This window comes from Salvelinus alpinus, chromosome 32 (genome assembly GCF_045679555.1).
Source record: "Salvelinus alpinus chromosome 32, SLU_Salpinus.1, whole genome shotgun sequence".
NCBI lineage: Eukaryota > Metazoa > Chordata > Actinopteri > Salmoniformes > Salmonidae > Salvelinus > Salvelinus alpinus.
Window position 1 is genome coordinate 28217946 of NC_092117.1, and position 27900 is coordinate 28245845.

At 43.6% G+C, this 27900-nt stretch overlaps 1 protein-coding gene across 2 annotated transcripts in view; it reads left to right on the forward strand.

Annotated features, from left to right (window-relative positions):
• Positions 1-27900, forward strand: part of LOC139562568 (leucine-rich melanocyte differentiation-associated protein-like) — a 467479-nt gene that overhangs the window by 280636 nt on the left and 158943 nt on the right. For both annotated transcript variants that reach the window (XM_071380342.1, XM_071380341.1), the window contains exons 3-4: positions 14828-14954; positions 16785-16924. In XM_071380342.1, the coding sequence (XP_071236443.1) occupies positions 14828-14954; positions 16785-16924 (267 nt within the window). The remainder of the gene's footprint in view (positions 1-14827; positions 14955-16784; positions 16925-27900) is intronic.

Consider the following 27900-nt stretch of genomic DNA (forward strand, 5'->3'; position numbering starts at 1 on the left):
TCCCCTCGCATGTTCCTCATGTAGATCACCCAGGACCATTCAGAGAGCCTAAATGTTCAAATTGAGCCATTTTTGTCTCACTTTAAAACCAACCAAGTACTATTATGTGTGATTTTTCATTCATAGCCCTCCTTCCATCCGTCCCTCTGTTCGTTCCAACGCTGGCCCCCGTCTCGGTGGTTTTTCACTTTCCCTCTCCACTCGTCGGCTCGGACAGCTAACCTAGTCAGGGGGCCAGTGTATCCACTCCAGGAGTGTCAACTCCAATCTGGCGAGATTTGGTGTGAAATGTGGTGCCACGGTGTGGGGGCTCGCAGGTCAGCTCAGTAATAGATGTTGCTTGTTCATCTAGTTGTCTGTGTCTCCTCTCTCCTCTGGCCCAGCGGCCCTCTTTGTTTGGCTAAATCATTTGAAGATTTACTGTAGAGTCTTCGATCCCTGAGAAGCGTTCCCCTGCTGTACTGTCTCTATGTCCCTGCCTGGCGGGGGACTCGGCACCGGGGACACACAATGGCCGCCGTACAAAAGGGGCTTTCCCCAACACAAGGCTTGGAGGACATCTCATAGCGTGACACTGGGCACCGGGGGACACACAATTGCCGCCGCACAAAAGGGCCTTTTCCCCAAGACAGGGGCTCAGTGGACAGCTCATGGCATGACAAGCAGGCCAGCTCTCAGGCTAATTTGCTATGGAGCCAGTCTGTCCAAATGATGCTTAATCAGATGCCTGAGCTATCAGTAAACACCATTCAAATGGATCCAGAGAAAGAAAATGTCAGTTTGTCCAGAACCTCCCATCTCCTTGTGATGAATAAGACAAAACATAGTAAATGCTTCATACATTAAGTCATTTTTTATACCACCCTGCATACCACTGCTGGCTTGCTTCTGAAGCTAAGCAGGGTTGGTCCTGGTCAGTCCCTGGATGGGAGACCAGATGCTGCTGGAAGTGGTGTTGGAGGGCCAGTAGGAGGCACTCTTTCCTCTGGTCTAATACATATCCCAATGCCCCAGGGCAGTGATTGGGGACACTGCCCTGTGTAGGGTGCCGTCTTTCGGATGGGACGTTAAACGGGTGTCCTGACTCTCTGAGGTCACTAAAGATCCCATGGCACTTATCGTAAGAGTAGGGGTGTTGACCCTGGTGTCCTGGCTAAATTCCCAATCTGGCCCTCAAACCATCCCGGTCACCTAATAATCCCCAGTTTACAATTGGCTCATTCATCCCCCCTCCTCTCCCCTGTAACTATTCCCCAGGTCGTTGCTGTAAATGAGAACGTGTTCTCAGTCAACTTACCTGGTAAAATAACGGATAAATAAAAATAAGTAAATTCTACAGACGTGTTCAAAAACCGATCTATTTCCTTTTCTTGTCTCCCTCTCTATTTCTCTCCTATCTTCCCTCCTTCTCTTCATGCTCGGCCTGGTCTGAGTAACGCTACCTGTTAGTTGGAGCGCAGGATGAAACGCCCTCTGCGTTTAAACAGAAAGAGGTTCCCGTAATGATAGAGCCAGGTTTAATCTGCTGGGGCCTCTGACATGTCAACCTCAGCCAGGCAGCCAGGCAGGCGGCTGGGTGGGTGGTATGTCCTCCAGGCCCTTTGAAGAGGGGCGATTTCCAGAGAGATTTGGATCATTACACAATAAAGGACACTTCATAAGTAGTGAAGTGAGTTTGGAAATGACGGTTAATGATGTTGACAGCAATTCACCTCCACCGAATTACAGAAGGATTTGACTAGACTTGCCTTCTTTAATGAGCCCCACTCTGTAGAGGTAATGGCCCAGCAGTGGTGAGAAAGTAGGGAAGGAGGGAGGGAGGGGGACAGACAGAGAGAGAGTGGTGGGGAAGAGAGAGAGAGAAGCTAGCATCCATTGTTAGCGTTATGCAGATAGATGATCACATGCCTCCCTTTACATTGTCATTTCAGCGTGCTACTAAGGCCATTTTCTGAAGAAAAGAAACCACAAGCGCAGGTACACTAGAAACCACAAGCTCAGGTACACTAGAAACCACAAGCTCAGGTACACTAGAAACCACAAGCTCAGGTACACTAGAAACCACAGGCTCAGGTACACTAGAAACCACAAGCTCAGGTACACTAGAAACCACAAGCTCAGGTACACTAGAAACCACAAGCGCAGGTACACTAGAAACCACAAGCTCAGGTACACTAGAAACCACAAGCTCAGGTACACTAGAAACCACAAGCTCAGGTACACTAGGAACCACAAGCGCAGGTACACTAGAAACCACAAGCTCAGGTACACTAGAAACCACAAGCTCAGGTACACTAGAAACCACAAGCTCAGGTACACTAGAAACCACAAGCGCAGGTACACTAGAAACCACAAGCTCAGGTACACTAGAAACCACAAGCTCAGGTACACTAGAAACCACAGGCTCAGGTACACTAGAAACCACAAGCTCAGGTACACTAGAAACCACAAGCTCAGGTACACTAGAAACCACAAGCTCAGGTACACTAGAAACCACAAGCTCAGGTACACTAGAAACCACAAGCTCAGGTACACTAGAAACCACAAGCGCGGGTTCACTAGAAACCACAAGCTCAGGTACACTAGAAACCACAAGCTCAGGTACACTAGAAACCACAAGCTCAGGTACACTAGAAACCACAAGCTCAGGTACACTAGAAACCACAAGCGCAGGTACACTAGGCGCTTGGTTATCTTGATCTGACTACCACATTGCATTAAGAAAGCAACCACATGCCCCCATTATTTTCATTGAAGGCTTTTGAAAAGTACACAAACAGTCTAACAGAGTCAGACAGCTAACTCTGGAGATTGGGCAATAGTTTTCTTTGCTTTTGTTTTGAGGTCCTGTGATGATTAGGGAATGTGACTTCCTTGTAAACTTTGTCCTCCATAATGTTCCGGTGTTGTTAATCCACCCATCATGCCAAGTGTCTGCCAGTTGGTGTGAAGGGCCTCTCCATCTTCATAAAGATGCTGTATTTTTTCCCACTCTGCTTCATTTGAATAAACCTATTTCTACAGTACCAGAGTACAGACAGAGCTTCCAACATAACAACACCCGTTTGGTTTGCCGTGTCTAATCATGCATGTTTATTCTCAAGCTCATTGTGACAAAATACTTAACTTGACAGAGCGACAGTTGACGGTTCTATTTTTCCCCACATTGGATTGTTGTGCCATCAAAATCTCCTATCTGTCCGCGGCTTTGAGCATCTCCGGCGGAATGATAAATATGCAAGTCCTAACTGGGATACGCTGCCAATTATACATGCACAAAGATGTCAGTTATAATGTAACATTTGAATTAGAGGTTGTCATTCCATTTCAAACGGTCTTGTGAAGTGACATGTTCTATTATCTCTGTGTACGGTGTAAAACGAGACAAAGACAACCAGTTGAGAGATGTAGATTGGTAGACAGGTTTTCCTGTATTTCTTGTTCTTGTAGATGCAGCTACATGGTATCTCACAAGCACTCACCACACACATATGGATAGTATATATCAGCTACAAACATATACTTAAGTTAACATCATTTGGCTGACAGCTGAAAAAAATCAAACCTGTAATCGCTCAACTAAGGCTGGATTCAATCACACCCACAAGGAATGTAGCTTAGTTGTGTACCGCTCATTTACCCTTTATGTTGCATCTTCATTAAAGCATGAATAACTACAGTATATTCCTTCATACTAGGGAAGTACAGATAAAACAGGGGGGGGGGGTATATAGAGGTTTTAATTAGTATGACTACTAGTCTAATTATCACTTCTGTCCCTGTCTGCTCCTGATGCTCTAGATGTAATTACCATGCCGTAACATTGTGGAACGATATTGCTTTCCCCTTGTCATTTCCTAAGACGTTGCTGTACCTGACACTTAGCGAACCTCTTAATGATACACTGGAACGACAGCTAATTATATGATAATAACAGGTTGAAGTAGGGAGCAGGATGGAGGGGTGGTGGGTGGGGCTACCATACTGGTGAATATGCAGAGCAGTGAATTGTTGTCTGGATCACTGTGATGATTACACACCAAACCAGGCTACGTTTAATTACACATATGTTCATAAATTATGTTCAACTGAATTCAAATTGTGTTAGTTTGGTATAATACGGTATGCTAATTCAATACGGTATGTACTATGTATGATAATAATAATACTACGTGATGTTGTGTTTAATATATATATATACAGTACCGGTCAAAAGTTTGGACACACCTACTCATTCCAGAGTTTTCTTTATTTTTACTATTTTCTACATTGTATAATAATATTGAAGATATCAAAACTATGAAAGAACACATATAGAATCATGTAGTAACCAAAAAAGTGTTAAACAAATCAAAATATATTTTATATTTGAGATTCTTCAAAGTAGCCAACCTTTGCCTTGATGACAGCTTTACACACTCTTGGCATTCTCTCAACCAGCTTCATGAGGTACAGTAGTCACCTGGAATGGATTTTAAATAACAGGTGTGCCTTGTTAAAAGTTCATTTGTGGAATTTATTTCCTTCTTAATGCGTTTGAGCCAATCAGTTGTGTTGTGACACGGTAAGGGTGGTATACAGAAGATAGCCCTATTTGGTAAAAGACCAAGTCCATATTATGGAAAGAACAGCTCAAATAAGCAAAGATAAACGACAGTCCATCATTACTTTAAGACATGAAGGTCAGTCAATCCTGAAAATTTCAAGAACTTCGAAAGTTCAAGTGCAGTCGCAACAATTATCAAGCACTATGATGAAACTGGCTCTCATGAGGACCGCCGCAGGAAAGGAAGACCCAGAGTTACCTCTGCTGCAGAGGATAAGTTCATTACAGTTACCAGCCTCAGAAATTGCAGCCCAAATAAATGCTTCACAGAGTTCAAGTAACACACACATCTCAACATCAACTGTTCAAAGAAGACTGTGTGAATCAGGCCTTCATGTTCAAATTGCTGCAAAGAAACCACTACTAAAGGACACCAATAAGAAGAAGAGACTTTCTTGATCCAAGAAACATGATCCGTGGACATTAGACCGGTGGAAATCTGTCTTTTGGTTTGATGAGTCCACATTTTTGATTTTTGGTTCCAACCGCCATGTCTTTGTAAGACGCAGAGTAGGTGAACGGATGATCTCTGCATGTGTGGTTCCCACCGTGAAGCATAGAGGAGGAGGTGTTATGGTGTGGAGGTGCTTTGCTGGTGACACTGTCTGTGATTTATTTCGAATTCAAGGCACACTTGCCCAGCATGGCTACCACAGCATTCCGCAGCGATACGCCATCACGTTTGTTTTTTTTTGCGCTTAGTGAGACTATCATTTGTTTTTCAACAGGACAATGACCCAACACACCTCCAGGCTGTGTAAGGGCATCAGATGACCTGTATCAGATGACCTGGCCTCCACAATCACCCGACCTCAACCCAATTGAGATGGTTTGGGATGATTTGGACCGCAGAGGGATGGGAAAGCAGCCAACAAGTGCTCAGCATATGTGGGAGCTCCTTCAAGACTGTTGGAAAAGCATTCCAGGTGAAGCTGGTTGAGAGAATGCCAAGAGTGTGCAAAGCTGTTGTCAAGGCAAAGGGTGGCTACTTTGAAGAATCTAAAAAATAATTTGATTCGTTTAACACTTTTCTGGTTACTACATGATTCCATATGTGTTATTTCATAGTTTTGATGTCTTCACTATTATTCTAAATGTAGAAAATAATAAAAAATAAAGAAAACCCAGGAATGAGTAGGTGTGTCCAAACTCTTGACCGGTACTGTATATAAATATATTGAAATCTTCAATCTAATTACAGCCATAGATTACAAGCCTCAATCAAGCACCAGTTTTGCAATCAGAGACCACACCTGTTCTATTTGTCGTACTACTGTTACCAACATCTCCTATTGCTCCCGTAGAGCACCGGTTTGTTAGAAGGAAGTACCACCGGTACCAGTTAGACCCCTCACTGAGATAGCAGGTTCCTACATGACTTCCACACACCGGTTTTATTCAGACTGGTGTCGTAGTCCTCACAGCGACAGGAACACAGCTGACAAACACATTCTCACAACGCTGGTAGGGGGCTGATGGGTAATTTGAATAGGAGTGTAGGGCGGTTGGCGGAGGCATCAACAGCACCCTTCGACTGCTTTCAAAACTTTTTAATTAGCTCTAATTACCTTTGGAGGGAAACGTTGGGGCTTGAAAGGATTTGTGTCAGCGAGTGAGAGATCAAAGATAGTTGTGTAGTTTGCATGTTAATACTGAGAACAATAGGGGGCAGTGTAATCATCAGACCCTGGAGAGAACTAGCCCAGGTCGGGGGGGGAGGGGTGTGTGTGTGTGTGTGTGTGTGTGTGTGTGTGTGTGTGTGTGTGTGTGTGTGTGTGTGTGTGTGTGTGTGTGTGTGTGTGTGTGTGTGTGTGTGTGTGTGTGTGTGTGTGTGTGTGTGTGTGTGTGTGTGTGTGTGTGTGTGTGTGATTGTATTTGTGCTTGTGGGTCTGTGTACATCTGGCTTTGTCCAAGGTGAAAGGCTTTCGTGTGGTCTATCCTATAGATGAGGTCTATCATAATGCATTAGTGGACATGGCTGTGGCAGGGTCGTCCATCAAAGCCCATCCATCATCTGCCATGCAGTGACAGGCCTCTAGTGATTATTTGCTATTAGGTGAACGTTGAGGCATACACATGGCTGGGAGATGCTAGTTGAACTGGCTCAGGCCTAATGTGGGAGATGTTGACAACACTGAAGTGAATAATGTAATGATGGGGTCATATTTAAACTGACAGAGACATGAAGGAAGCTTTGGTTTTATGGTTGTGTTATGCGTGCGTGTGTGTGTGTGTGTGTGTGTGTGCTTGTGTGTGCGTGCAGCACTGATGTAGCTACATAATGACAAAGATGGCATCTAAGAATTGATTTTCATCTCAGTCTCACAGAGGGATGAAAGCATTTGTCATATGAAGAGACAACTAATCATTCAATACTAACATTCACAAGAAACGTTGCTGTGCTGAAAGCACTTAGACCATACAACATGAAGAGGAATGATTAGAGGAATGGTTAGTGAATGATGGAAGGGGGGCATGAGTGAAACAGTTTGGGAAGTACAGGCCTAGTCCAATAGAGGAAAAAAACTATTCAAGGCCTGAACATATCTATCAAAATATGATTCTCTTTTCAGCCTACTTGTAACTTGATTAGACTTTTTTGACTTAAAATTAGATTGATTGTTGTAAATTTACTTGACTTGTTTAAAATAAAATGTGTTAAAACCTCTCTTGGGTACGTGAGACCTTAGCGTCCCACCTCTTCAACAGCCAGTGAAACTGCTGGGCGCCAAATTCAAATACAGAAATACTCATTATAAAAATTCAGAAAACAAAACATATTTTACATAGGTTTAAAGATGAACTTCTTGTGAATCCAACCACGGTGTCAGATTTAAAAAATGCTTACGGCGAAGCATACCCTACGATTATTTGAGAACATAGCCCAGCAGACAAATCATTACAAACAGTAACCAGCCAAGTAGAAGAGTTACACAAGTCAGAAATAGAGATAAAATTAATCCCTTACCTTTGGTGATCTTCGTATGGTTGCACTCAGCAGACATTCATCTACTCAATAAATGTTCCTTTTGTTCGATAAAGTCTCTTTATATCCAAAAACCTCCGTTTTGTTCGCGCGTTTTCTTCAGTAATCCACAGGCTAAAACGCAGTCAAAACAGGCAGACAAAAAAATCCTAAATGTATCCGTAAAGTTCATAGAAACATGTCAATCCTCAGGTTGTTGTTAGCCTAAATAATCTATAATATTTCAACCGGACAATAACGTTGTCAATTTAAAAGGTAAACAAGAAAGGCACTCTCTCGGTCTCGCGCATGAAAAAGCTCTGTGACACTTTAGGGTCCACTCATTCAGACTGCTCTTACTTCCTAATTTTTCAGAATACAAGCCTGAAACACTTTCTAAAGACTGTTGACATCTAGTGGAAGGCATAGAAACTGCAATATGAGTCCTAAGTCAATGGATACTGTAATGTCATTGAATAGAAAACTACAAAACCAACAAAAAAAATACTTCCCAAATTGAGCAGATCAGTTCTGTTATACTCAAAGACACTATTTTAACAGTTTTGGAAACTTTAGAGTGTTTTCTATCCAAATCTACCAGTTATATGCATATCATATCTTCTGGGCCCGAGAAGCAGGCAGTTTAATTTGGGCATGCATTTCATCCAAAATTCCGAATGCAGCCCCCTACCCTAGAGAAGTTAACATTTGATTGATTGTTGTAAATTTACTTGCCTTGTTTAAAATGAAATGTGTTAACATTTGATTGATTGATTGTTGTAAATTGACTCAACATAAAAATGTGTACTTGTAAAATGACTTGACTGTTTTACCTAAATAAAATATGACAGTCATAGGCTATTTGTGTGGACTCATTCACAGAAATGTAGCCTTCTATTTGTACATGTATCTGTGCTATTAGTCGAACTACTATGCTTTTTAAAATACTTACTTTGTTTGCTTTAATCAAAAGATGTTCTCTAGTAGTTTATCCTTACTGACAGTTTGACCGTTATTCATACATTTGTAAAGTTTTCTGGTATTTATAGGCTACCAACTTCCCTTCCATTTTATTGGTTGATAAAAGCTCATCACACACTTTTGGACCAATTAAAAAATGACATGTTAGTAGTGTTTCTCCTTTTGAATATCATGTCAAGTGTTATAATCAAACTCATTAAGGTTCAGTTGATGTTGATTTTGTGAAATGATTAATGCATAGACTATTTCAGCCTAAGGCAATGTGCTGTATACAATTGAATCTGTTTTATTTGCACATGTAACCCTACATTAACTTCAGTCTGAACCTCTCTCACCTCTAATCAGGGTCTTTGTAGTTGGCAATGCCTTCACGTGTATGACATCATCAGACACTGACTGTGTCTTATTCAAAGCAGATTAAGCACATAAAACCTGTCCAGGAAGGATTTACCAACTCGCTCCACATGTACCCCAATGATTAGCCTCCTCATTAGCAGACATTCACAGCAGCACGGGTAGGGAACAACGGGTAATCCTCTAACATGTGAATTGACATGTATCTCGGGAGGATGGAGAGAGAGCGAGAGAGAGAGGGGAGAGCTATATGTGTGTTCTGGAAGTGGGGTGGGGGATAATGACCACCATCCTGTAGTGACTGAAGCCTGCCTCCAGTGTGTTTGGATGGGAGTAGGTGGGTCGTGATGGGTGTTCAGGGCATATATTCATCACACTGTTCCTCTCGTTGGATCTGTTGTGTTTCCACACACACACATTACCAGGGAACTGTTGTTATGGTGTGACGTGTAGTTCTGTTGTTGTTCAATAGCAAAGCCCGTTGCAACTCTGCAATCCAATTGCCAAGCCCAATCTGACTGTACCTGCTTTAGAAACAGGACAGCCAATTGCTCCCAGAGTGACGTGATCGCCCAATGAAGCCTAATCGACTATTCAGCCTGATGGACAGATGGACGTTTCTGTTCCTTCCTGTCTTTCCTCTCCCAGACATCTCTCCATCTCTTTCCATTAGTTTTTCTTATTACATTTATTAAAACCCGTCCGGATCCTACTTTTCCCTTCTCCCGTTCATTACTCTGCCTTATCATGGCAGGCTATCTGAAGTGTGCTGCAGCTAGTCCATTATGCACGTATGAAGGCCATCACTGCCCCAGTATTGGCCAATTCATCAAACATTTATCTGTTGCTCTCTGAACAGTGTGTCAATTTGCTCGCCAGTCCGCAGCCGTCTTACTGGAAGAGAAAGATGACTTCTCCAGAATCTCCACCACCACCAACAGCTGACAAGTGACACCACACAGGTCCTCTAACGTTAAAACGGGGCCTAAGGCTGCGGCCTGTCTTGACTTTTCACTGTTCTTCTCTTAGTTTTGTTTTTCTACTCAGGCAGACCAGAGTTCTGAAAATATCTATCTGGTTCTCTACAGATTGGATCTACTAGTAAAGTGAATACAGAGCGTCCTCTATAACTGTGGTATTTTTTCTTTATCTGTCGGTGTGACTGGTCTTCATTAGGATTGTCCTGGGTTATATTTGGACTCTGTGAGGGAATGGATATATATGTTAGGTTGTCTCCTCAGTTGACCTCTAATCCTAAACACTACTAAAAATGCCAACTGTGATTTATTCTGACATACAAAGAGAGAAGTGGAAAGATGTAGAAGATCTGAGGCAATTATCCTACTGTCATTCCTTGCTTAAAGACATTTGACATGAGATGGACCTACGCCATTGGCAGGAGTGACTGACATTTCAGCCAATAATCACAGAGGGTTTTCTTCCCTCCGCGGGGCTGTCAGTGGTGGTTTATCAATCAGTGTGTCTGCATTAGTATTAAACTATTGATCCAGATGCCTCTGTCTCTGTGTACACCTCTCTGGTTCACGGGTATGTCTCCTCTCCTGTTTCCTCATCTGGCCTCCTGTCTCCTCTCCAGTCTCCTCTCCTATCTCCTCTCATGTCTCCTCGTCTGGCCTCCTGTCTCCTCTCCTGTCCTGTCTCCTCGTCTGGCCTCCTGTCTCCTCTCCTGGCCTCCTGTCTCCTCTTATGTCCTCCTATCTCCTCTCATGTATCCTCGTCTGGCCTCCTGTCTCCTCGTCTGGCCTCTTGCTTCCCATCATGTATCCTAGTGTAGCCTCTCGTTTCCTAGTTTGGCCTCCTTTCTCCTCTGTCCTCTCCTTTCCACACCCGTGTGTGTGTGTATGTGTTGTGCACATGTGTGTTTTCCATTTTACCCAACCATAAGAGCTTTGGGACTTCAATTATACTCATTAGTTGTCGTAAAAAAACTAAAGAGGACGGGTTATGTTTTTAACTAAATTGCATTCACTCTGTTCTCCATATTAAAACTAGGCTCTTAGAAAGGTAATGAAACCAGATGTTGGTGTTAGGGGAATCTGCAGAGAGCGCCAGGGAAAGGGAGGCCGTCATTGTAAATAAGAATTTGTTCTTAACTGACTTGCCTAGTTAAATATAATAAACAAAAGCTGGAGACAATTTAAGTAAATCCTCATACTGTATCCCCCTACACACACACACACACACACACACACACACACACACACACACACACACACACACACACACACACACACACACACACACACACACACACACACACACCACCAGGATGGGGTTAGGTAGCTGTGCTGGGCTCTACTCTCCCCTTGCTGTGAATTTAGTTGATTAGATTGGCTGGTGCACACAGCAGTGGTGACATGAAAACAACCTCTGTGCCATGCGGCTTCTTTTAACCAAGCAGTTCACAACACAGGAGTACAGACCCCAGACCCTGCATTAACACACACGTGGGGATGCATGCATTAACACACACGTGGGGATGTATGCATTAACACACACGTGGGGATGTATGCATTAACACACACGTGGGGATGTATGCATTAACACACACGTGGGGATGTATGCATTAACACACACGTGGGGATGTATGCATTAACACACACGTGGGGATGTATGCATTAACACACATGTGGGGATGCATGCATTAACACACACGTGGGGATGTATGCATTAACACACACGTGGGGATGTATGCATTAACACACACGTGGGGATGTATGCATTAACACACACGTGGGGATGTATGCATTAACACACACGTGGGGATGTATGCATTAACACACACGTGGGGATGTATGCATTAACACACACGTGGGGATGTATGCATTAACACACACGTGGGGATGTATGCATTAACACACACGTGGGGATGTATGCATTAACACACACGTGGGGATGTATGCATTACCACACACGTGGGGATGTATGCATTAACACACACGTGGGGATGTATGCATTAACACACACGTGGGGATGTATGCATTAACACACACGTGGGGATGATTTCAATGGGAATACAGTCTGATGTTCTAGGGTCTTTGTTTGTCATCGTGCCTTGCAGTTTTTCTTCTTTATGGCCAGTTTCAATGTGTTCTCTCTTTCTCCCCACACTTTAAAAATAAAAGTATTTTATTTAACCTTTATTTAACTAGGTAAGTCAGTTAAGAACACATTTTTAACATAGTGGGCTGACAGGATGGCCTGAACACATGATTAACATAATGGGCTGACAGGATGGCCTGAACACATGATTAACATAGTGGGCTGACAGGATGGCCTGAACACATGATTAACATAGTGGGCTGACAGGGTGGCCTGAACACTTGATTAACATAGTGGGCTGACAGGATGGCCTGAACACATGATTAACATAGTGGGCTGACAGGATGGCCTGAACACATGATTAACATAATGGGCTGACAGGATGGCCTGAACACATGATTAACATAGTGGGCTGACAGGGTGGCCTGAACACTTGATTAACATAGTGGGCTGACAGGATGGCCTGAACACATGATTAACATAGTGGGCTGACAGGATCGCCTGAACACATGATTAACATAGTGGGCTGACAGGATGGCCTGAACACATGATTAACATAGTGGGCTGACAGGGTGGCCTGAACACTTGATTAACATAGTGGGCTGACAGGATGGCCTGAACACATGATTAACATAGTGGGCTGACAGGATGGCCTGAACACATGATTAACATAGTGGGCTGACAGGGTGACCTGAACACTTGATTAACATAGTGGGCTGACAGGATGGCCTGAACACTTGATTAACATAGTGGGCTGACAGGATGGCCTGAACAGATGATTAACATAGTGGGCTGACGGGATGGCCTGAACACTTGATTAACATAGTGGGCTGACAGGATGGCCTGAACACTTGATTAACATAGTGGGCTGACAGGATGGCCTGAACACTTGATTAACATAGTGGGCTGACAGGATGGCCTGAACACATGATTAACATAATGGGCTGACAGGATGGCCTGAACACATGATTAACATAGTGGGCTGACAGGGTGGCCTGAACACTTGATTAACATAGTGGGCTGACAGGATGGCCTGAACACATGATTAACATAGTGGGCTGACAGGATCGCCTGAACACATGATTAACATAGTGGGCTGACAGGGTGACCTGAACACTTGATTAACATAGTGGGCTGACAGGATGGCCTGAACACTTGATTAACATAGTGGGCTGACAGGATGGCCTGAACACTTGATTAACATAGTGGGCTGACAGGGTGGCTTGAACACTTGATTAACATAGTGGGCTGACAGGATGGCCTGAACACTTGATTAACATAGTGGGCTGACAGGATGGCCTGAACACTTGATTAACATAGTGGGCTGACAGGATGGCCTGAACACATGATTAACATAATGGGCTGACAGGATGGCCTGAACACATGATTAACATAGTGGGCTGACAGGGTGGCCTGAACACTTGATTAACATAGTGGGCTGACAGGATGGCCTGAACACATGATTAACATAGTGGGCTGACAGGATCGCCTGAACACATGATTAACATAGTGGGCTGACAGGGTGACCTGAACACTTGATTAACATAGTGGGCTGACAGGATGGCCTGAACACTTGATTAACATAGTGGGCTGACAGGGTGGCCTGAACACTTGATTAACATAGTGGGCTGACAGGATGGCCTGAACACATGATTAACATAGTGGGCTGACAGGATCGCCTGAACACATGATTAACATAGTGGGCTGACAGGGTGACCTGAACACTTGATTAACATAGTGGGCTGACAGGATGGCCTGAACACTTGATTAACATAGTGGGCTGACAGGATGGCCTGAACAGATGATTAACATAGTGGGCTGACAGGATGGCCTGAACATATGATTAACATAGTGGGCTGACAGGATGGCCTGAACACTTGATTAACATAGTGGGCTGACAGGATGGCCTGAACACTTGATTAACATAGTGGGCTGACAGGATGGCCTACTTGATTAACATAGTGGGCTGACAGGGTGTGTAGTGTGAGGGCTTTATAAACCTTCAAAAAGGATTGAACTCTGCAATCCCCCTAACATTACCCTGAACACTGCTCCCCATCATCTTTATGCCACGTGTGTGTGTGTGTGTGTGTGTGTGTGTGTGTGTGTGTGTGTGTGTGTGTGTGTGTGTGTGTGTGTGTGTGTGTGTGTGTGTGTGTGTGTGTGTGTGTGTGTGTGTGTGTGTGTAAAATAAATGTATGTGTATCAGAGGGTTCTGCAGTCCTTCACAAAAACAAATTGTAAAAAAAACACTTTAACTAAAAACGCTTTGGTGTTAAACCAACCCCCATCACAGTTTTCAAAAAAGTTTCCATTTCCATTCAGTCTGTGATTGTGGGAGTGTGTATTCTGTATTCGGCTGGTCGGGCTGTGATGATGATGGATGACAAGTTAAATTTGTGTCCGTGGAATGAAGGTGAAGTGTGACAGAGTGATTTGTCTTGGGAATGGAGGGTTGGGGTCAGGCCAAACCAGGCGCCTCCAGACACAAGACATTGACAAATTCATCCTGCCCGCCACATTTCTGAAGCCTTTTGTTTTGAATCCTGGCTACTCACTGGTGACCCCCATCCCTCATCCTGCCAGCGTTGTGAAGGAAGCCCTTCGCCGCTGAGTCCCGGGTCCAGGCCATGCCAGAGGAACTCAGCACCACTAATTCTCGTCATTCCCTCTCTGACAGGCCCCTGACAAAACTCTCCCTGTCTCTGCTGACGCGTGAAAAGAGGGAGGCTGAAATATTTATTTCTGCACATAATGGCCGTCTGCACAGATTTAGAGCCGTATCATTTTTCTCTTCTCTCTCTCTCTGTCTGTCTCTCTCTCTCTCTCTGTCTCTCTCTCTCGCTTTATCATTGCAGGTCACTGACTGGCCTCAAAGCGTTCACTGGGCTGGAAGAACTGGTCGTCGACAACAATCTGCTCGGAAACGACCTCCAGTTGCCCAGGTTACCCACCCTCCACACCCTGACACTCAATAAGAACCAAATATCCTTTCAAGCGAAGCACTCATTCTCTGTGTCATTCTGTAGCATTGGCTAAGGCTAAGACAGAATACTTCATAGAGCTGTAAGAACATTAGTCTTTGGGTGTGTTCAGAGCGAACACTGGATGCTCTGGCCAAGGAGTAGGGTTGATCCAAGCATTCTGACCTCACAACGGCAGTCAAGCACCCAAGTAAACTGGCTAACGTTGGCTAGCTTGCTAGCTACTTCCAGGCCCAAATGAGACAGATAGCACCTCACTCTGACCATTTTACTCACCCTAGCAGAGCTGGTTAGGCTGTTTTCATGTTATCCGGAGCGTTGGTGACCGTAACTTACACTTTTTTGTACTGACCTTTACCGACACCGGCCACATTCAACTGGTGTTGAGCGTTTGTAAGTTCATCAGTTATTCTGCGCTCTGGCTCACTGACGAGAGTACTCTGAAATCGGAGTAGATAGGCATAGTGAATTTACCAACTCACCTGTTGTTGTGCTTCTGTATCTCTGTGTTCTCTAACTCTCGTAAAGGCCTCTGGAGTATTTGTAGTGCATGTAAAAGCAGTGTTAAAGGGATGTGGGTCTTGGTACCTCAGACCCCACAGACTAGTTTCTACGCCACAGGGACCTCTAGTGGAAACAGGGATATAAGACAGCAGGGTCTGTGTCGATATGTTGAGGAAGAAAATGGAAAGAGAGGAACTTCTGAGCATATCTTTGCGAAAGAGCCATATATATATATGTATTAGTAGTATAACCAACTACAAACATTGACAAATGAACCACTAGTATAATGACTCATATACAGTGGAGTGTGAAAAACTGGAAACCTCAACAAAATAAAAGAATCACATAAATATGTTGAAACAAGACACTAGAACATTTAACATATGAAAACCAAACATGCAGTCATTATTGTAACTCTATATAAATTGCCAGTTACATGTATCTTTTGTGATTGCAAAGACAATGATTAAACAGCTCCATACCTGTATACCTTCCTCATTTAATAGTAAACTGTAAGCACTCACACTCAAATCGATGAGCAGACAGAAAATGTTTCAACTTCCTCCCTTAACATGAAGAACCAAGCCTAACTACGTGTCCTGTTTGTCCCTGGTAGCCTCCCCAGTAGATCCATCTACAGGGTAATGATGCAAACACACAACTACCGTGTCAACATTAAAACTGGGCCTCCTTGAAGTGCGTGTCAACCGCTCTGAAGCAGAGAGAGAGAAAGGGGGGGGGGGGAGAGAAAGAGAGCGAAAGAGAGGTGAAGTGGCCTGCACATGCTAATGCCCCAATTAGACCACATCTTGACGTGGAGCTGTGCCATTTTACACACTCCACCACTGCATTAGTGCGCTTGCATTTTGACACTTTGGGCTCAATTTTCCAATGAAGTGAATGTATTAGTGATGACTGTGCCTGTTTGGGAGGCTGGTTGCTTTTTTTCCACGTTTGTGGGGGTGGGGGGGTTTATGCCGTTGGCTACGGCTCTGTGAATCATGGACCGTTTGAACCACAGGGCATCCATCATTTTGTCAATGTTTTAACGCTCCCCACCCGGCCACCTGGGGGGGGGGTTGAGGAGAGAGGGAGAGAAGAAGAAATATAGATGTGAGAGAGAAGGGAGAGAGGAAGAAAGATGGCAGGGTAGAAAGAGAGAGAGAGGGAAAATACAGAGAAACAGACAAATAAATGCCTAACTCTGAGCCTTAAATTGAGCCTTTTTATCCGCTCTCTCACAGCAACCCAATGCCTGTGACGACTGGCTTTCTGAAGGGGGTGGGGGGTAAATGCTAATGTAATTAACAGCCTTGACCTCTGACACCTGACTGACATTGAGGCGCTGCTGGAACACTTGGCGGAGGCAACTCCGTCGCTGCAGTACCTCAGCCTGCTGGGAAACGAGGCCTGTCCCAACCAGCTGGTCAGCCTGGACAAGGATGAGGATGACTACCAGAGATACAGGTAGGGAAATGTGTATACAGTACACACACACACACACACACACACACACACACACACACACACACACACACACACACACACACACACACACACACACACACACGCACACACATACAAGAACAAGAACGAGGATGACAGTCAGAAATACAGGTCATTGCCAAAGGGTTGCACAGTGATGCACCGCTAAACTAGAATAGTCCCAGTAAGCACAATGACGTTGAAAATATGTCTAAAATAGTATTTTCCAAACGTTCAATTTAGGTTCTGACTGAAAGGTGAAAAAGGCGTATTTTCCGGACGTTGAAAAATACTTATTTTCTGGACGTTGAAATATGGTTAATTTTCGGTTCTGAATGAAAGTTAAAAAGATGTCATTTATGGATGTTTGGGCCAAATCAAGGCTGGTCCAGACCGGACCAAATGCCAACGTCCGTGAATATGGAAATCAAGGCCTGTCCGGACTGCACCAAAACAATGTGTCTAAAAGGCATCGGCGTTGGTCCGTGCTTACTGGGGTGTAGCCTACAGTGTTGCCTGAATTTATTTATGAACGCCCATCTATGCAGTAGGCCTACTGTTTGTAAAATACAAAAACAAACGTTGGCGTCTCTCCGTGCTTACTAGGGTGTAGCCTACCATGTCGGCACGCAGTGGAATTTTATGAATGACCATCCATGTGGTAGGCCCACCGTTTGTAAAACAGGCAGTTGCATTGGCTTTATTAGTTCTGATTCCTGTGACTAATCACTTTGGCTATTTAAAATCCTTAATAGTTCATTGACACACCCGTGCGCCCAATCTAAATAACATAATATAAAAATCTGTCAATTTTAACTAACGATATCAGTTTTTTGCTGCGTCTCAATCTACTGCATCCGCCTTCTCATGAAAACGTCTGTAGTGACCGGACGGTTTGCCCTACAAACTACCAACAATGAAAAGGGGAGACTCTCACGAATATGATGATGTTCTCCGTTTTACTCTACGACCCCCACAAGTCCCACGGACTCGTCGGTAACCCATACAAACGAATGGAAGTATGGAGGTAGTTTTGTCCCAACAAAAATAAGAGGTTAAATATGTGTAAAAAATATATATATATTTATTGATCTTTCTTATATCTTCTAGATATAGGACAGACACTTTAAAACCTTATTCTTTATCATTTGTTTTTTGACTGTCTTTTTTGCTATTTCTAAATGTGTTATTCAATGCTTTTCTATGGGCAGAGCATGTGAGCTAAACTATTGAAACCAAACCATATGATTTGAATGAAGAGTATTTTAGTAAACAACATGAAAAGGTGACTGTAAGCAGCACTCATCATTTGAAATAAGTTACTTGTCGTATTAAACAGCGTCAAAACATTCTAAATAGGTCAGACAGACAGATAGCCTAACACGCTGCCCAAACCGAAGCGTCACGTGTGCGAGCGTTGTAAAATAAATGTACACACACATGTTATTCAATCATTGCACCCACACTGCTCCTGCGCCAATGAGCGTCTGCGTTGCCAGCCACTAAAATAGAGGTGCTTCTATTTGTGACGCCGAACGCGATGCAAGTCCTGCCTCTCCCAGCTCTTCATTGGCTTTTAGAAGCATATACCCACGTGGGTGATTGATGGGTGAGAACACATCTCCTCATTGGTTTTACCCACGTGGGTGATAGATGGGTGAGAACACATCTCCTCATTGGTTTTACCCACGTGGGTGATTGATGGGTGAACTGATGTCAGTTGTGGTAATTCACCTTATTATGAAAGTTGCCAATCACCATATAAAGTCCAAAGACGAAAAAGCCTGGAAGGAGGAGAGATGACTAGAAACGATTCGGTTTACCGCTTTATGTGTGGATTAATTGTCGGAGTAGAGGACCTTGTACATTTCAGGTAAAATAACAACTCAATGTTTATATCCCAGGACAAATTAGCTAGCAACAGAAAGCTAGCTAGCTAAAAAGGACAAAATAGCTAGCAACTGCAAGCTAGCTAGCTAAATTGCCATAAATGTTTAATGCTTTTTGACCTTTCCCCAAAATAATATAATTGGTTCAGAGTTTGTTTTGAACCTGCGTGTCGTGATCGCGTTTGGTGTGGAGGGACAAAATCAATTTGCGCACACTGACATCCAGTTTGGGCAAGGTGTTAGAAAGAACAAACATTTATTATTTAAGCTATATTATTAGCCTATTATTTCAATTATTTCATTTTACATTTACATTTTTTTACATTTTAGTCATTTAGCAGACGCTCTTATCCAGAGCGACTTACAGTAGAGTGCATACATTTTATAACATTTTTTATTTTTATTTTTTTACATACTGAGACAAGGATATCCCTACCGGCCAAACCCTCCCTAACCCGGACGACGCTATGCCAATTGTGCGTCGCCCCACGGATCTCCCGGTTGCGGCCGGCTGCAACAGAGCCTGGGCGCGAACCCAGCCCAGCCTGGGCGCGAACCCAGAGACTCTGGTGGCGCAGCTAGCACTGCGATGCAGTGCCCTAGACCACTGCGCCACCCGGGAGATACAAAGGCTATAGCCTACAAGGCTACAAGGCTATAGCCTACAAAGAAATACATTGTGAAGCATTTGCAGGAACATTATAGCGCTCAGCATTTAAACAACATTGTGCATATAGGCTGTGCCTTACTTATAATTAAATACAAATGAAATGAAAAATGCTTTGAATAATTTTTTAGAAACACGAGTTTGGCCAGAGTCTGGCTTCAGGCTCATGCAATGGTGCCTGCAGCGGAGAATACCCTATCCGCGCTTGCAGAGCCACTGGGGATGCTAAACACGCCACTCTTGCCAGACTGGGCAGCGATGCAGTTGTTTTTTAATTATTTGAATTATTATAGGTAGGCCTAAAGGTTTTTTCGGCAAAATAACCCTATCAAAACGGAAAGCTCCTTGAAAGTGGTAATATGTCAGGCCTATTGGGTTAAAATCCATTATAGCCTATTGTATAGATAATATACATTTTAAGAGATCAGATTTTTTGTTTATAAATACTTTGCTACAATGACACACTTAGCTAGCTACCCACCTCATTCCTTTCTGTTAGCATGGGCACGTATTAAGTACACCATCATGCTTTCGGGATGTGTCCTCTTCATCTTTGTAAATCACCTTGATTTTTCTGTTTTATCAGTTTTTTATGAAAATATTTAGCATACTAGATAACAGTAGCTAAAGCAAGGGGCTATAGCAGCAAACAAGTAGCCTACAAATGCTCGGCTGGGCATGGCCTGAGCTCGTGAAGTGAGCGGTACAGGAGCTAAATTGGAGTGGGTGAGAAGGCCAATGCTCCAGGCTTTGGGAGACTCGCTCCACGCTCCAGTCAAATTGGGCATGCTCTGCTCCAGATCCAGCTCCACTCACATGCTCTGCTCCAGATCCAGCTCCACTCACATGCTCTGCTATGGACTACGGTAGTAAAATTCAAATTCAATATTGTATTTTTTTTTTAAATGTATACCTAAAGGGGTCCTAACATTCTAAATCAAATGGCTAAATGATCCAAAAAATACCATATGTTAGCTTAGTACCCCCCCAACACAACGGCTTAGACTTTTGCTCTGAATATCGGCTACCCAACTTTATCAGGAGTTATCCTGAGCCTATTTGCAATGATAATCAATGTCTTTACACAGTTCTTTTTCGCTATGACCAGCTCGTCAAAAATATTTACGGATACAAACTCGAAAACCGTTGATCATGACAATGTAGCCCACAGGGTGAAACTCCTGGGTTGCAGTTGTGAATACCCTGATTATCCATTCTATATTGTTCATTTTACTTTGACCTGTCCTGTTTTTAGAATATGTATGTTTGTTAACATGTCAGCGCATTTTTTATTTGATTGGGCCGTTTAGATTAGGCTATTTGATCGGAGAAACCTGCATGATGTAAAAAGTGTCCGTCTCATTACATTGTCATACATTTTATCTCTAGCCTGTAGGCTACAGAAAAGGTCACATACTCTTTCTATCGTATCCTAAATCTGCTACATGATTTATGTTAGAGGATTTTTGGGGACGGAAGGTTGGTGGAGCGCAGCAGCAATGCATCTCTCCAACAGCACCCTGGAGAGGCGCGCTAGAAATCAAGCTAAATATTTTGCGCGCCCATGTGCACTCAATTAGTATTTGGTAGCATTGCCTTTAAATGGTTTAACTTGGGTCAAATGTTTCAGGTAGCCTTCCACAAGCTTCTTGGCCCATTTCTCTTGACAGAACTGGTGTAACTGAGTCAGGTTTTGTAGGCCTCCTTGCTTGCACACGCTTTTTCAGTTCTGCCCACAAATTTTCTATGGGTTTGAGGTCAGGGCTTTGTGATGGCCACTCCAATACCTTGACTTTGTTGTCCTTAAGCCATTTTGCCACAACTTTGGAAGTATGCTTGGGGTCAATGTCCATTTGGAAGACCCATTTGCGACCAAGCTTTAACTTCCTGACTGATGTCTTGAGATGTTGCTTCAATATATCCAGATAATGTTTCTTCCTCATGATGCAATCTATTTTGTGAATTGCACCAGTCCCTCCTGCAGCAAAGCTCCCCCACAACATGATGCTGCCACCCCCGTGCTTCACCGTTGGGATGGTGTTCTTCAGCTTGCAACCCTCCCCCTTTTTCCTCCAAACATAACGACGGTCATTATGGCCAAACAGTTCCATTTTTGTTTCATCAGACCAGAGGACCTTTCTCCAAAAGTACGATCTTTTTCCCCATGTGCAGTTGCAAACCGTAGTCTGGCTTTTTTATGGCGGTTTTGGAGCAGTGGCTTCTTCCTTGCTGAGTGGCCTTTCAGGTTATGTCGATATAGGACTCGTTTTACTGTGGATATAGATACTTTTGTACCTGTTTCATCCAGCATCTTCACAAGGTCCTTTGCTGCTTTTCTGGGATTGATTTGCACTTTTCGCACCAAAGTACGTTCATCTCTAGGAGACAGAACGCGTCTCCTTCCTGAGCGGTATTACGGCTGCGTGGTCCCATGGTGTTTGTACTTGCGTACTATTGCCTTGACATACATCCACAGGTACACCTTCAATTGACTCAAATTATGTCAATTAGCCTATCAGAAGCTTCTAAAGCCATGCCATAATTTTCTGGAATTTTCCAAGCTGTTTAAAGGCACAGTCAACTTAGTGTATGTAAACTTCTGACCCACTGGAATTGTAATACGGTGAATTATAAATTAAATAATCTGTCTGTAAACAATTGTTGGAATAATTACTTGTGTCATGCACAAAGTAGATGTCCTAACCGACATGCCTTAACTACAGTTTGTTAACAAGAAATGTGTGGAGTGGTTGAAAAACAAGTTTTAATGACTTTAACCTAAGTGTATGTAAACTTCCGACTTCAACTGTATGTGAGGTTTTATGTGTTGTTGGAGGTACTGTACGTTTTAGTAAGTTTAGCTGACCAAGATGTACCTCGTCAATCTGCCGTTATATATTTTTTAATTTGAACAACTATTTATATTTGGATTTTTGAAAGTTATTATATTTTAATGTATTGAATGGGGAACGAACGTTCCGTTTCTCAACCAGATTGTGGATTGAACCTCCTGGTTCTAAAAGCTTTATCAAGCCACCTCTGGTCGGGCAAAATGCATTTCATGTGTGACTAGTCACAACCACAAATGAGTGTTTACTAGCAGTGCAGACCATGCATTAAACATCACAGCCTCTCATCAAGTCATGCGATGTGACCACCATTTGTCAGCCTCTACATGAAACACGATAAAAGGAAAAAACACTCTCTCTTTTGTCTGTTTTAGCCCTAAGTGCTTGTTCCTGACTCTGTGTTCTGTATTAATAATTTACTAGCACTGAGGATCTCTCGCTCTTTTACTCTCTCTCTCTCTCTCTTTCTCTCTCTCTCTCTCTCTGTCTCTCTGTCTCTCTGTCTCTCTGTCTCTCTCTCTCTCAGTCTTTCTACCATGCCTTGACTGATACTGTGTATGGTCCTGTGATGTAATATTCATAATGTGTCACACTGTAAAACATCAATTTGAGCGTGATTCAGATTCCATCTCTCTCAATTACCAAGGCAAGCAGTCAAGTGCTGTGTCGCTCACTGAACGGTGTCAATTAGTCCAATGGCATAACAATATAAATATACACAAATAATGAAATATGGTGCTGTGTGTCTTGTAACGTGTTACGTTACAGCCTCAGCAATCTACACACAATACCCCATAATGACAAAGCGAAAGCTGGATTTAAAAAAAAAATACAATAAAACAGAAATACCTTATTTACATAAGTATTCAGACCCTTTGCTATGAGACTCGAAATTGAGCTCAGGTGCATCCTGTTTCCATTGATCATCTTTGAGATGTGTCTACATCTTGATTGGAATATTGGTAAATTCAATTGATTGGACATGATTTGGAAAGGTACATACCAGTCTATATACGGTCCCACAGTTGACAATGCATGTCAGAGCAAAAAAAGATCCCAAAAATGTTCCATACACACCAAAAGCTTATTTCTCTCAAATTTTGTGCACAAATTGGTTTACATCCCTGTTAGTATCCTTTGCCAAGATGATCCATCCACCTGACAGGTGTGGAATATCAAGAAGCTGATTAAACAGCATGATCCATACACAAGTGCACCTTGTGCTGGGCACAATAAAAGACAGCTGTAAAATGTGTAGTTTTGTCACACAACACAATGCCACAGATGTCTCAAGTTTTGAGGGAGTTGGCAATTGGCATGCTGACTGCAGGAATGTCCACCAGAGCTGTTGCCAGATAATTGAATTTTCATGTCTACCATAAGCCGCCTCCAACGTCATTTTAAAGAATTTGGTGCATCTAATTGGCCTCACAACTACAGACCACATGTATGGCGTTGCGTGGGTGAGAGGTTTGCTGATATCAACGTTGTAAACAGAGTGCCCCATGGTATGAGCTGGCATAAGCTACGGACAATGAACACAATTGCATTTTACCAATGGCAATTTTAATGCACAGAGATACCGTGATGAGATCTTGAGGCCCATTGTCGTGCCATTCATCCACCGCAATCACCTCATGTTTCAGCATGGTAATGCACGGCCCCATGTCGCAAGGATCTGTACACAATTCCTGGAAGATGACAATGTCCCAGTTCTTCCAATTCCTTTTCATGTTTTATTTAATTTAACTAGGCAAGTTATTTACGAACAAATTCTTATTTACAGTGACGGCCTACCCCGGCCAAACCCTAACGACGCTGGGCCAATTCCTGCATACTCACCAGACATGTCACCAGCCATATCACCCATTGAGCTTGTTTGGGATGTTCTGGATCGACGTGTATGACAGCGGGTTCCAGTTCCCGCCAATATCCAGAAACTTCGCACAGCCATTGAAGAGGAGTGGGACAACATTCCACAGGCCACAATCAACTTTATGCAAAGGATATATGTCGTTCTGCATGAGGCAAATAGTGGTCACACACTATTCTGATCCACACCCCTACTTTTTTTACGGTATCAGTGACCAACAGATGCATATCTGTATTCCCAGTCATGTGAAATCCATAGATTAGAGCCTAATTTATTTATTTAATTTGACTTATTTCCTATGAACTGTATTTCAGTAAAATCTTTGAAATTGTAGTGTGCTGCGTTTATATATTTGGTCAGTATATATCTGCCGTTGCGGGTGTTAGACCACTCTGTGAGGCACATCGATCTGCAGGTTGAACATGGTGAGGTACGTTATACGCTGATATTGTCTTTTATATTATTGTGTTTAGCTACGTTTGCAAGCGAGCTACCTAGCTAGCCAGCCAGGCCATAGAGCTAGCATTGCATTGTGGATTTTGTAGTCGACTTGAGCTGCAACAGATTTCCACAATGATTTTCCATTTAACACTGTAAATGAAAGGAATTAATGGTGTTGGGTGGATTTTTCCTTTAAGTACATTACACCACTGATATCTAACAATACAAAACAATACAAACAAGTAAAAGAATGGAATTAAGAAATATAGAAATATTAAGATGAGCAATGTCAGAGTCCGGAATATATATATGTATATGATGGGATGTATAGACATTATGGACAGTCTATCAATATAATATGTATCATACCTGTAGAATATGTCGGATGGAAAATGTTATGTACAGCAATAGTTAAACAGGATAGGCCTTGACTAGAATACAGTATATACATATGAAGTGGGTAAAACCATATGTAAACATTACTAAAATGACCAGTGTTCCATGACTATGTACATAAGATAGCAGTCTCTAAGGTGCAGGGTAGAGTACCGGGTGGTGGCCAGCTAGTGACAGTGACTAAAGTTCATGGCAGGGTACTGGGTGGAGACCAGCTAGTGGTGACGATTTAATGGCTTTGAGATAGAAACAGTTTTTCAGTCTCTCGGTCCCAGGTTTGATGCACCTGTACTGAACCCACCTTCTAGATGGTAGCAGGGTGAACAGGCCGTGGCTCTGGTGGCTGAGGTCCCTCAGATCTTCTTGGCCTTCCTGTGACACCGGGTGCTGTAGATGTCCTGGAGAGCAGACAGTGTGCCCCTGGTGATGCATTGGGCAGACCGCACCACCCTCTGGAGAGCACAGGACTTGCAAACGGTGCAGTTGCCGTACCAGGCAGTGATACAGCCCGACAAGATGCTCTCAATGGTCATCTGTAAAAGTCTGTCAGGTTCTTATGGCCCATGACGAATTTCATCCGCCTCCGGAGGTTGAAGAGGAACTGTTGCACCTTCTTCACCACACTGTCTGTGTGGCTGGACCATGTCAGATTGTCAGTGATGTTTATGCCAAGGATCTTAAAGCTTTTTTTACCTTCTGCACTGCGGCCCCGTCGATGTGGATGGGGGCGTGCTCCCTCTGCTGTCTCCTGAAGTCCACGATAAAGCTCATTGACTCTTTTGACGTTGAGGGAAATATTATTTTCCTAGCACCACTCCGCCATTGCCCTTATCTCCTTCCTGTAGGCTGTCTCGTCATTGTTAGTAATCCTACCACTGTTGTATTGTCTGCAAACTTAATGATTGGAGTTGGAGACGTGCGTGGCCACGCAGTCATGGGTGATCAGGGAGTACATGAGGGGGTTGAGCACGCGCCCTTGTGGAGCCCCTGTGTTGAGGATCAGCATAGCAGAACGGTTGTTGCCTATCTTCACCACCTGGATGCGGCCCATCAGGAAGTCCAGGACCCAGTTGAACAGGGCGGGGTTCAGACCCAGGGCCCCAAGCTTAGTGATGAGCTTGGAGGGTATTATAGTGTTGAAGGCTGAGCTGTAGTCAATGAACAGTATTCTTACATAGGTATTCCTCTTGTCCAGACGGGATAGGGCAGTGTGCAGTGTGATGGCGATTGCGTCATCCCTGGATCTATTGGGGCGGTATGCGAATTGCAGTGGGTCTAGGGTGTCAGGTAAGGTGGAGGTGATATGACCCTTAACAAGACTCTCTCAGCACTTCATGATGACAGAAGTGTGTCCTACGGGGCAATTGTCATTTAGTTCAGTTACCTTCGCTTTCTTGGTACAGGAACAATGGTGGTCATCTTGAAACAAGTGGGGACAGCATACTGGGATAGGGAGAGATTTAATATGTCCGTAAACACTCAAGCAAGCTGGTCTGCACATGCTTCGAGGAGCCTTGCGAGGGTTAACACGTTTAAATGTCTTACTCCTGTCAGCCACTGAGAACGAGAGCTACCTGTCCTTGTGAGCGGTGGTGGCCCGCGTCGTCGGTACTGTGTTTTTCTCGGTTAGGGGGCGAAGAAGGTGTTCGGGAAAAAGATGTGGGTGTCCGCAACGTGGCTGGTTTTCCCTTTATAGTACATGATTGTCTGGAGTCCCTGCAACATACGTCTCGTGTCTGTGCCGTTGAATTGTGACTCCACTTTGTCTCTGTATTGACATTTTGCCTGTTTGATTGACTTATGGAGGGCATAGCTGGACTGTTTGTACTCGTCCATGTTCCCAGTCGCCTTACCGTGGTTCAATACTGTGGTTCGCACTTTCAGTTTTGTGTTAAGTTTCGTTTTAAGGTTTGAATAGATTTTAATCGTTACAGTGGGAACAACATGCACTTCCTGATGAACTCTGTCACCGAGTCAGTTTATACGTCAAAGTTATTCTCAGAAGCAACCTGGAACATATCCCAGTCCGTGTGATCAAAACAATCTTGAAGCATTGATTCTGATTAGTCAGACCAACGTTGAACTGTCCTTACCACGGGTACTTCCTGTTTGAGTTTCTGCCTATAGGAAGGGAGGAGCAGAATGGAGGTGTGATATGATTTGCTGAAGGGAGGGCGGGGGAGGGACTTGTAGCTGTCCTGGAATGGAGAGTAGCAACAGTCGAGAGTTTTTGAGGCGCGAGTAGTGCAGGGGATGTATTGATAAAACTTGGGTAGCGTTTTCCTCAGATTTGCTTTATTAAAGTCCCCAGCTAAAATAAATGCGGCCTCAGGATATGCGGGTTCCAGTTTGCACAAAGTCCAGTGTAGTTCCTTGATAGCCATCATGATATTGGCTTAAGGGGGACTATACACGGTTGTGACAATGACCGAAGAGAATTCTCTCGGCATTTCATTGAGGTATTCCAGATCTGATGAACAAAAGGTCTCGAGTTCCTGAACATTACCACAATCACACCATGAGTAGTTAATCATGAAACATACACCTCTGCCTTTTTCCCCCCTGGAAAGTTCTTTCTTCCTGTCCACGCGATGTACTGATAGCCCGGCTGGCTGTATGGACGGGGACAGTATATCCGGAGAGAGCCATGATTCTGTGAAACAGATTATGTTACAGTTCCTGATGTCTCTCTAGAAGTAGATCCTCGCCCAGAGCCTGTCTACTTTATTGTCCAGGGACTGAACATTAGCGAGTAATATACTTGGAAGCTGTGGATGGTATGCACGCCTCCTGAGTCAGACTAAAAGTCCACTCTGTATACCTCTTTTCTGTCAGCGGCGTCT